At 56.5% G+C, this 11,640-nt stretch overlaps 1 protein-coding gene across 2 annotated transcripts; it reads left to right on the plus strand.

Moving 5' to 3' along the window:
- The first annotated feature begins 294 nt into the window (after nt 1–294).
- IL23R (interleukin 23 receptor) lies at nt 295–10,951 on the plus strand. Of its 2 annotated transcripts, none has more exons than XM_086753755.1 (14): nt 295–355; nt 928–1,230; nt 1,341–1,464; nt 2,090–2,274; nt 2,429–2,565; nt 2,736–2,895; nt 3,730–3,812; nt 4,061–4,262; nt 5,268–5,465; nt 5,690–5,773; nt 7,833–7,883; nt 9,084–9,180; nt 9,755–9,845; nt 10,328–10,951. In XM_086753755.1, exons 1-14 carry the CDS (start codon nt 295–297, stop codon nt 10,949–10,951), a joined length of 2,400 nt encoding a protein of 799 aa, XP_086609881.1. The 2 variants fall into 2 exon arrangements, with proteins under 2 accessions (XP_086609881.1, XP_086609882.1); XM_086753756.1 differs by having other exon boundaries at nt 295–352; nt 937–1,230; nt 2,429–2,574.
- Nucleotides 10,952–11,640: the final 689 nt, after the last annotated feature.

The raw sequence follows: 11,640 nt of genomic DNA on the forward strand, positions 1-11,640 counted from the left end.
TATGAGTATAAGGACTGGAGAAACACCACAGATACCAAAACCAGGAGAAATGTCTTCGTTGGAGGTGGAAGCTTGGGGGAAGCGGCCTGGGGCTGCTCACTGGGCTCTGTTACCCGAAACGCTGAGCCCTGCCTGCCTGCGGCCGTGTCCCCGTGTGCCGGCACCACCCAACCTGACCCCAACCCCCCTCGCCACGCATCCCCCTCGCCACGTCCTGAGCGTCCCGGCGGGACAACTCACGCCTTTCCTCCCCCCAGACTATGCCACGCGCGGGCAGCGGCCGCAGCCCAGGCCATGGCGGGGTCCGGCGAGGCCTTGACGCTCCACGTCCTGCTCTGCTGCCTGTGTGGAGGTAAGCGGCGGCGCGGCGTGGCGCGGCACGGCACGGCCATCACGGCATCGCCCTCACCGGCCGCAGCAGCGAACGCCATCTCCAGCCGCGTCGAAGCGTGCCGGTGTGGCGGCGGCTGCCAGGAGCGGCGTGACCCTGCCTCCGCACGCCCCGAGCCGGAGTGCAGCTGCGCCCTTTTTTCCAGGAAGGCCAGATCGAGCCCGATACCGGCTGCAAGCCGCGCTCGCCGGGGCTGGTGCAGGGCCCCGATCTGATAGCGAAGGGCAGCGCGTCTCCGCGTGGGGGCTGCCGCCCTAATCTCGGGAGATCAGAGCTCTCAAGACTACGGGTTATTTCCCCGCCGTCATTTAAGCGTTAGAGAGAAAAAAACCTAAAATCGGTGAAACTCGCTGTTTCCGATCCGAGGGGATGAGTCACTGGGGCACTGATGGAGGGCGGGGGGAAGCGAGGGGGCACCGGCAGCCCCCCACCGCGGGGTCCTGCCACCGGCATCCCGGGAAAGCGGCCGCCCGTGCGGAGCGGGTGCCGCTGGCCGGGTGTCGTTTCGTCCCGCGGGACGCCCTGACCCGGTGGTTTCGGCGCAGGTGTGGCGAACATCAGGTGCTCGGGGCGCGTCTGGATCGAGCCCGCGCGCGTGGTGCGGATGGGCTCCGACATCTCCGTCAACTGCCTCTCCACGCTGGGCTGCCCCGGGGCCGAGTTCCACATCTTCCTCAACTACAGCGCCACGGAGGGCCCCCCGCGCCCCCTCAACGCCAGCGCCGTCCAGCTGCGCCTGCGCGATTTCCGGATGCCCTTCGGCGCCGTCGCCTGCTTCGCCCGCTGCCCCGACAGCCAAAAGCTCCGGCTGGTGTGCGGCACTGACGTTCTGGCCGGCTGTGAGTACCGCCCCGCCGCTACGGGGGTTTCGGTGATTTTTGTTAAGCCCCGACACTCAGGGGGTCGGGGGCGGGATGTCCGCGCTCTCTGCCTGACCTTGCCTCCGCAGACCCTCCGGACCCCCCCGGCAACCTGACCTGCGCCATCCCCGAGGGTTCGGGGCACCTGGCCTGCGCCTGGGACGCGGGGCGGCCGACCCACCTCCAAACCCGCTACACCCTCCACCTGCGCAGGTGAGCCCCCGCGGGACGGGGGGGCGGCGGGACAGGGCGACGGCCACCGGCAAAGCCGGCGCAGGGCACACGGTTGGGGCGCGGCGGCCGCGAAGCCGGGTGCGACCACAGCAGCTCTGCTGCACGGCGGGCGCCGTGCCCTAGTTACGCTTTCTAAAGCTCACGTCTTCCTGGCCTGCCTGCAAACCGCACGTGAAAGCAAGAGTTTAATTCTTGCTCGGTGCCGTTAGTGGCCCAGCGAACATCGCGTCGCGTCGCAACGCACCGCGGCCGTGCGGTTTGGTTTTTTTTTTTGCAGTGCTCTGAAAGCACTGGCAGGCTTTCAAAGTGAATCTGACTCAATTATTAAAGAAAAATGCGTTAAATCCCACCGTACGCAGGCTTTGTGAAGAGGAGTGATTAACCGCCTGCCTCAATTTGCTTGGGTTCAAACTTCGAAGCGCGCAGCCGGAAGGAACTGAGCGAGTTCCTTCCCTCCAGCGAAAATGCCGATGTCGAGAGCCGGAGGCAATTCCTTTCTAGATGGCTTTAGGAGCGGGAAACTCCGGTTTTGGAGATGACTGTGCCCCAGTTGAGCCCTTCCAGCCGGGACGGGCTCTGAGCGGGGCTGCCTTCTGCTTCCCAGCGCGGGGACGGCGGCGGCGGATGTGGAGGATGAGGATGCTGAGGAGGAGGAGGTGTTCCCCGCGGGCTCGCCGGTGCCGCTGAGCGCGCTGCGCAGCGGGAGCCGCTACTCGGCGTGGGTGCAGGCCAGCAACGCGCTGGGCGCTGCTCGCTCAGCCCCACGGCGCCTGGACCTGCGGGAGCTCGGTACGTCCGTCCATCCGTGAGCCGCGCCGCACGCCGGGGCCGTGCAACGCCGTACGCACCACCGCGCCACGTTGCTTTAGGAGCACGCACAAGCGCCGTGGCCCCCCGAGGCAGGGCAGCCCCCCGACCCACGCTGTCCTGGCTCTCTCCGCAGTGGTGCCCGCTTTGCCCTCGGTCGAGGGCGTCGAGACGACGGAGACATCGCCTCCCACCACCACCATCCGCTGGAGGAGGCAGACGCTGCTGGAGGACGTGCGCTGCGAGGAGCGACACAAAGCCACGGACGCCCTGGCATGGCATGTGAGACGGCCCAGGACCCCCCAAATCAGATCCATGCGCGCGAGCTGCCCCCTCTTAGCAAACACACCGGTCCCGGTCCTGCCAGGGACCTGCCACCACCTCTGCGTTTTGGGGGGGCCGGCTGCGCCCCGCTCCCCCCTAGCACCCTGCTTGCATTGCAGGTGGAGGCGTGGGACGGCGCGGCGCAGCACGGGCCCCGCTCGCGGCACGACCTGCGGAGCGACACGCGGTACGTGTTTCAGGTCAGGTGCCGGCTCAGCCCCGCCGCCAGCCCCTGGAGCGCCTGGAGCACCCCGTTCCTCTACACCACCCCCGAGGCAGGTGAGCTCCGCGCCGCTCTCGCCACAGAGATGCTCCCTCGAGATGCTCCGCGGGGACCTGGCCCAAGCGCCGGATGGCGGGAGGCTCACTTTAGCCAGCAACACACGTGTGCGTGACGTGCACGTGGCGTGTGGTGGCATGCACATCCCCGCATTGTCGGCAGACATCAGGCATGACGCTGTGGCCCGGGAGGCTCCGCAGCCGAGGGCTGAGCACTCTCACGAGCCGGCAGCTCCTCCCACGCCCTCCGGGCGCTCCCAGCCCCGCGGCACGTTGCGGGTGACGGCGATTTCGGCCAACTCCCGAGGTCGCAGCACGGTGAGGGCCGGAGAGAAAGCAGGGGGGCTTCACAAGCACGTAGCGCTCCAAACAGCGAGAGGGCTGGCATGCACTTATCCATCCTTGGCAGCTGGCTTCTCGCTGCCTGGCAGCACAGAGCACCTCTTGTCCCAGGTGGAAAAGCCACGTCAGCCAAGGTGTCCCACCACCCAAAAAAATCTGTTGTCTCAGGTCAGCTCTCCCCCTTTGCACCCCAGTTAGTGACACCAGGACGAGCTTGGGCGCAGCCAGCAGCGGGCTGAGACGCCCGGGGAGCGACGCCCTCGCGTACATCCCGGTCGTGACGAGGAAGCCGGAGATGCGCTCGCCCTAAAAAACCGGCGCTCACTGCTGCGTGCAGTCTGGGCCGTTTCCTCTCCGCAGCGGCGGAGCCTGCCGCCGGCAAAGCGGGGCTTTCTGCAAAGGCTGTGCACGGGTGGGAGCCCCGCGCGCGGGTGGGTGGGTGGCCGGTTCCCTCTCTGGTGCTCGCGCCCAGTCCCACGCTTCCTCCCGCAGCCCCCGCCGCGGCACCCGACGTCTGGCGGCGCCTGGGCCCGACCTTCGCGAACGGCAGCCACGAGGTGACGGTCTTGATCAAGGTAAGGTCTGTTTTGGCAGCTCCCGCGAAATTTTCACGTGTGGCACGCCTGCCAAGAGGCAACGGAAGGCGACGCCCTTTGACCAAAGAGGTGGGGGAAGATGAGACCTCAACGTGTCCTCGGGTCAAAATTCTCCCCATCCTTGCAAAATCCACCCGCCCAGCCGAGGGGATGCCCGTCCGGCAGCGGGGCGGCTCGGCATCGGACCCCGCACCCGTCCCCACGGTGCCATCTCTCGCCATTTACAGCCCCTGCCACCCCAAGATGCCCGCGGGAAGATCTTGGGCTACTCCGTGGCCGCCGAAAACGCCGAGGGAACGCGGCTCCTCCGCAACACCTCTGGCACGGCCTGCAGCGTCCTGGTGCCCCCGGGCACCCGTGCTCTCCACGTCACCGCTCACAACGCCAGGGGGGCTTCCAGCCCCGCCACCGTCGCCCTCGGCCGGGAAGGTAGGATCTGGCCCAGGGATGGGGTTTTATCAGGATTGCAAGGGGAAAGTTCAGCCATCTTGTGCTAAAGCCAGTGAAGAGCCCCCTTGGAGCTCTGTCTGCTCCGCCAAGGGACGCAACGTCCTCCGGACAACGCCAGTGTCCCCCGGAAAGGGAGATGCTCCGCGGCTGCATGTCGCAGCCCTTGGGCTTTGAAGGCTGCAGCAACAAGCTTAAAAAAAAAAAAAAAAAACCACCACCAAATAAATCTGTCCTGCCTGCATTGGCTTGGCACAGGGGTGCTCCTCTGCTCCACGCTCCCAAAAATCCGTCCCGCTGCCTCTGCCAGCCCCAGCTGGGAGCTGGATGCCTTGCAAATGGTGAGGGAGGGGAAAAAAAAAAGCCCGTTCTGCGCCACCTCAGGTTCCCCGCACCACAGGCTGTGGTTTTCCCCACAACCACGCTTTCCTATTTTTGAAAAAAAATGTCTGTTTTAATGAGCAACGGGAGGGGAAAGTCCCATGCAAATCGAGGACAAATACGTGACTAAAAAGGGACTGAGGAGAAACAAGGTGGAAAAAACTCTCTAATCGCTCACGCTTATCAGAATCACGCGCCTTTCTGGTAAGAAGCGACAGGTAAAGCGTCGCAGATGAGGCATGACATGGCTGAAGATGCGCTTTCGTGATAGGTGTATGTGAGCACAGACATATATAAAAAATATAGATTTTTTCTAAATATAAATCGTTCTAAATATAAATATAGATTTTCAAAATATAAATACAGATTTTCAAAATATAGATATAGAATTTTCTATATTTTTTTATATATTTATATTTTGTGTGTGTGTATATACACAAAAATACACAAACCCACCACATTCTAGAATTTCTTCCTCCCTCTTCGGTCCATAAAGACTTTTGGGAATGCCACATTTTGCCCGGGCGTAGCCGACCCTTCCGAGGCTCCTGCTCCTCGAAGGGGAGGTTGGGCCGAGAGCCCCCACCCCGCCATCTCTCTCCGCAGATCTCCCGGGGCCGGCGGATGTCGTGGTCAAGCCCGAAAACCGGAGCGGGGTGTTGGTGGCCTGGCAGCCCCCCCGCCGCAGCGGGACGTCCCCGCTCTGGTTCGTAGTGGAGTGGGTTTCCAGCGCCCAGCACGGTCAGGAGGAGCGGTATTTTTGGAAGAAGGTCCCCCACCAGGATACGCACACGTACATCCAAGGTAGGGAGTTCCAGGAGTCCTGTTGCTGTTTGGGGGAGCTCATCGGATTATTATAAAGCCAAAATAAATTATAAAGGCAGAGCTTTGCTTGAAATTCAGCCCCTCTCCCTGACTCTGCTGGGACCCCCACCTCCCCATCCCCTTTCGCCACGTGGTATCAAGGCCTCCAGCAAGCCCTGAGCTCTCACAGGCACATTTTAAGGGCAAATCTTACTTCTTTCCAGAAGAGGCAGCAGCAGGAGGTCACATCAACGTGTCGGTGTACGCCGTCTACCCCGATGGAGCCAGCAAACCCAGCTCCGGCCAAGGTGAGCCCCCGTTGGGTGGAGGAGCCGCCGCCTGTGGCGATGGAGCGGCAGAGCTCCACTGGCAGTTTGGTTCTTGGCATTCCCCCAGTCCACCAGTTTGGGAGAATGACTTGGTTTTCAAAACAAGATGTAAAACCCCACCACTGACCAGAGGGAAGCAGGGCTTAAGGTGGAAGCCTCTTAGCTGCAGGACATGCAAAACACAGAAAACATTTACGGAGACCAACTGGCCAAGCCACAGCCCAACCGTCCTTACCCGGAGCAGGAAGCAGGCAGGATTCAGTCCTGGAAGCTGTTTTAGAGAAGACCCCAAAGCTCCTCCAGCCCAGCCCAAGGAGGGGCTGAGGGCCCAGGGCCGGGCTTAAATAGAGCCCCGGGGCAGGGGTGTGGGTGTAGGTCCCAGGTGAGCCTGGTCGGGGCCATCAAGACCTGTTAGTGCCCTGACGGAGCCGGCCGCAGCCGCGATGACACCTCAGGATGCCACCAGCTCACCGTCCCACGCTGTGGTGCCATTTTAGGTTATTTGAAGCTGCTGGGATACTTTCTCGACACAAACCAGCTCCGTGTTTCTAGTTGGCACCCCTCACGGCTTTGAGAAGGGTGGTTATTTGTTTTTTTTCTCCAAGAAATGGAAACAAATATTCCTGACCAGTTCATCCCAGGCTCTTCGCAGCCGTCTGTTAGCCCTGGCTATCAGGTGTTATCCTCACGGACACGCTGACAGCCTTCGGCTCTGGACAGGTTGCGTTTGGGCACCTCAGTAAGGCATTACCAGAGCAATATTAATTTTTTTTTTTTAAATTTATAAAAGTTCAGTGTGCCAGTGACACCTCCCCTCTAAAACTGCTGAATTCCCAGGCTGCGTGGTCCATCACTTGCCTTCCACAATGCCAAATACTCAAGAGATATACGGGATCTACATTCAGCGCTCCAGCTGAGCGGGCTCGTGCTGCAAACACAGAAATATTTGAACTCCAGGAGCTCTGCTACGAGACACCTGGGCTTCAAATGCACAAAATCAGGGGCAGTATCTTTCCTGGGATTTTTTTTTTTTTTTGCTGTTTGGAGAGGAAGAAATTGCATTTGGCCTTGGGTTTGCTTGGGAAGTGAGTACCAAACAGAAATGGAACAGAGTTTCTTCCACCAGGTTTGGATAAGATCCATCCTTTGATAGCCACTGTCCAATTCATTAAAGGCTGCAAGTTCCAAAAGGTTTTCACTCGTTTCCACTGGTTTCCACTATCCCTCAACTGGTTCCCACTATCCCTCAACCATAGGGAGCAGGGCTGGAGAGGATGGCTCCCTCTTTCCAAGGGAAGACCAGCTTTTCCACTTCCATTCCCGACGGATGTTTGCCGAAACTGCTCTTGGATTCCCAGCCCACCCTGGTGCTCCTCAGCCTTGCTGCTAGAGCGGTTTTCCGCTTCATGACCCATGCTTCAGCTGCCTTCTCCCCAAGCCCAACCCCATAGGTTCTGCCTAAACCCCAGCCCAGCAGCGGGATCGCCCTTGGCCTGAGGCCTCACCCCGTTTCTGTAGCAGCAACGGCACCACGCATTTGTAAAGGAGAAGAGATCCCAAGGGAATTGCGAAATCTGGCCAGGAAAAAAATCTTGCTACTTATTTTAGCAAAAATACGCTCCTTGCCACGGCAAGCTTTTAGCTGCAGACAGACAAACAGATATTATTAGAAAATTGGGGTTCAGACACTGCAGGAAATAATCTGTAGGTGCTGGTGAAAAGCGACCTCTGACTCCTCAGGAAGAGCAAATTTGTGTTTCGGGTGCTGAGGGAAGCGACGTGCGTGGAAGATGTTTTGGAACTGGTGTTATGGTTTCACCAACATCTCGTTTAAGTGGATCTCTGAGAAACAGGAGATTACACAGAGTCCAGCCAGAGCTGGAGTTACTAATTACTTTAAGGGGCTTTGCTGTTCTCGTTATGCCATTATTAATTTTTCTAAATAATATTAGCAAAATAAAAAATAAGCCATAGCTTCTACGCCACCCGCTGTACTCTAAATGAAGTCATGGACGTTATTTTCCTCTCTCTGTTTCAGTCCCTTCAGAGGACCACGTCCTGGGCAGGACCTACAGCGAGCTCTCCCATGGTAAGAAGATAGTAGCTCGGACTTGGTAAGCCAGACCTTTTCCTTGACCAGCAGTGGAAATTGTAGCCCAAGCAGCACCTGCTGCATCTGATGTTGGGGAAGCAAAAGCTCCCTTACACTTTGAGGGGTCAGGGACAGGAAAGCAACTTTTCACTTGATGGGGACATCAGTTGGGGACATCCTACATTGACTGCAGTGTAGCTGCTCAATAGCAGCTGCATAATGCCTGCCTTCAGTTTTGCTTTCACAGAATCACGGGACCCCAGGATGGTTTGGGTTGGAAGGGACTGTTAAAGCCCACCCACTCCAACCCCCCTGCCAGGAGCAGGGACATCTCCAACCAGATCAGGTTGCTCACAGCCCCGGCCAACCTGGCCTGGAATGTTTCCAGGGATGGGGCATCCACCGCCTCTCTGGGCAACTTGGGCCAGTGTCCCACCACCCTCAGCGTAACAAATTTCTACCTTCTATCTCATCTAAACCTAGCAGTTTAAAGCCATTATCCCTTGTCCAATCACTACATGCCCTTGTCAAAAGTTTCTCCCCATCTTTCTTCCAAACCTCCTTTAGGTACTGGAAGGCCACTATAAGGTCTCCCCAGAGCCTTCTCTTCTTTCTTATGAGACTTATAATACAATGGACATTACAGAAAGTAGGAGATAAGACACCCAGGAAAATAAAAGACAATGTTACCATACGGCGTAACGGCGATGGACTGTTTCAGTCTTGCAGTTTGAACCAGAGACTCTTTCAAGCCTTTCCCATCGGTTTTTCTAAGTGCGGTTATGCTTCTGGTTTGCACATCTTCTGGTAAAGGTTACGTTATGATCGGTTGCAGTATTTAAATCAAAAGCAAAACCAACCTAAGCTGAAGAGTTCACTTCAGCGTTTCTGAAAGGTAAGGCTGCGTAGGAAATGGTTGAACACAGCGACCGCGCTTCTTCAAATTACTTGGCTGAACCCCACTATGCATGGCGACCGGGAGGCGATGCCCTGGTCACAGGACAACGCGGATGGGGCAGCAGTTTTGGTTTTGCTTTTCTTACGGCTTTGCTTCATCCATGGAGGAGCAAGAGGGCAGGTGAAATGCTGGAGGAGGCTTTAGCAGAGATCTGCCCTTCACATCAACGGGCATCGTGGCAGACGGGGCGCTGGAGCGAGGCCGCACGGTTAATCTTCCTCCTCTCTGTCCTTTTTCAGAGGACGACGTTGGAGTTTTCCTGGGACTGGGCATCAGCGTGGTCATATTATCGGTTGTTTTATTAATTCTGATGCTTAAAAAGTCAGCCAGAAAAAGGTATTACTTTCTCCTCCGCAATTTATTCCTTATTTCCAACTCTTTTCTTCCAGAATATTTTAGAATTAACTATAGAAACAGTCCTTTTCACTGCAGCCTGCTCTTACTGAGGGCAGCTTCACCCATTGATCAGATTCCTACATGAAAAGACATTTGTGCACTCTACAGTAAGGCAGAGACCAACAAAAAGAGTAAAAATCGCTCCTCTGGGAAGGCCAGCCTTAGGGAAATGTAATAAATTATTACACAGATACAAGGGAGGGTCAAAAACGGAGAGGAAATCCAGAACCATTTTCACATTCAGACAAGTTTTACATAAGGGTTTCACCTAGAAATATTTAGCTTCCAGACTTATTCCTCCAAATCTGGGGGAGTAAGGCTGAAAGATGAAGAGCTAGAGTTCAAACGGGGAAACCCACCCATACGGGGTGAACCTGGGGCTTCCAAGCCATCGGCGAAGGATGGATGCACCCCATGTTTCCCTCCTGCCAGGGGACAATTTCATCCTGCGTGAACAATACGTCCACAAAAATGGACTAACGCCTTGGGGTTTCTTTCTTTCTTTTCGGTGAAGAATGAACACCACCGTTGTGTCGCTCTTGCCGAAATGGCTGTTTGAAGACCTCCCTCACCTGGAAAACAGCATCGCAGTGAAGTCACTGCAGGTAATGGCACCGTTACCTCCCAACTTTTCTTCACTTGCCTCCCTTTAGACTAAAGCTCACTCCAGGGCTGCGAGAAACACGGATGGGAACAAGGTTCTGCTCCAGGGGGTCTGGAACTGGTCAGGAATCATTGCCCAGGCATTTGCAAGGTGCACGGGAGCCCATCCTAGCTGAGATCTTTAAACCTTGCCTCAAAATATGCTTTATTCTGTCAACACCGTTGATATTCCATCAACACCGTTGACACAAGATGCCCTTGAAGTGCGTGCAGAAGCACGGAGAGAGGCACAGCGGCTCCCCGTCTTCCCTCATCCATCTCACTGTGGTTTCCTTCCCAGGGGGGACTGGATGGGAGAAGTGGGAAAGAAGGCAAGATGAAGACAAGTCATTGCCCCATTTCTTCCTTGAGATGCTCTACTGGTATCTCTCACATTTGTAAAATTTGCCGGTTTGTTACTGCATTCATCTTTTTTTTTTTTCAGGAAAAGAGTAATTTCACAGGTAACAGTTTCCGTGAGCCATTCTTGGACGCCAGTGACCCCACAGTTACGGAAATCAAGGAGGTGCCGGAGCACGAGGAGTACAAGAACGTGGCCACCAGAAGTAAGCCCAGCAGAGAGGTTCCTGAGAATGGGGAGCGCCCGGGGAGCGCGGCACCTGCCAGCATCCCGGCCCCCAAGCAGATCAGTGACTACAAACCTCAGGTGTCCGAGGGGATCCCACTGGGGTACGTAGCTGCCAACATTTACCAAACCGAGCCCCCCACGCCCCTTCCCGAACCGGAGGCCAACGTCTTCTTCAGAGACTACACGAGCCCCATTCCCTACCTGTGGGACGGGGAAGGAGAGGGCCACCACGTCTGTCTGCTGGAGAAGATCAACCTCATCTTAAACAACAGCCGGAGCGGGCAAAGCCAGGCGTTTGGCTCAGCCCCGGGGGGACACGGCTCGCTCCTGGAGAACCAGTGGGGACATACGCTGGCCAGTGAGGTTCAAGAGCAAACGCTGGTGCCCGATGAGCTGGTCTCCTGCCTGAGAGCCATGAACGGGGGGGAGCCGGTGGACATCAAGACCTGCTTTCCGCAAAGCATTGGAAGATTATTTTGAAGGAAATTGGGATTAAAAAAAACTAAAGTGATGAGCCTTTGAGATTGCAAACAGCAGAACTGGAGCCAAACTCCAAATCTGAAATTTGCCTTCTTAATCGACTACAAATACTTGTGGCTGTCTGGAACGCTTTGGCCCTTCCGTTCGATAATAAAAAAGTACATCAGGTGACAACAAGCCTTCATCATCCGCCAGGCCGATTTAAAATCTCTCTGAGCTGGTCGCTGAACAGATTCCTCATTCTGAGCGAGGGCTTTATCACCTCGCAGCGGCGTGTCGCTGCCTCAGCCTCGCCGACACCTTTGAGTCTCCATTTACAGCTATCACCACAAATTGCCGCTGAACTCCACGCTCTCGCGTGCGATTTCTGCTCGCCGCGCTCAGAGCTGGGGATATTTGCAGGGAAGGCGTCTGGTAAGAGTGACGTTAACACCAGCACGTGAAAAGGCCAAAGGAACGCCTGGCTGCGCATTACCGAACCAAAATCTGTAAAATAGCAAGACTTGACCAATTTTTGTAAGTCTTAAGTCTCAAAGCTGACGTAAAGGCTAACCTACATATAATTGCCTATCTGGAGTTACCCACTCTATCATCACAAAATCACTTTTTGCAGTAGAACTGCCAGACCTGGAGGTTATCATGTCTCCTTCCATTTTCAGGAGGCACTGTACGCCTTCCCTGACAGCTGT

This window comes from Chlamydotis macqueenii, chromosome 8 (genome assembly GCF_036417535.1).
Source record: "Chlamydotis macqueenii isolate bChlMac1 chromosome 8, bChlMac1.mat, whole genome shotgun sequence".
Classification (NCBI taxonomy): domain Eukaryota; kingdom Metazoa; phylum Chordata; class Aves; order Otidiformes; family Otididae; genus Chlamydotis; species Chlamydotis macqueenii.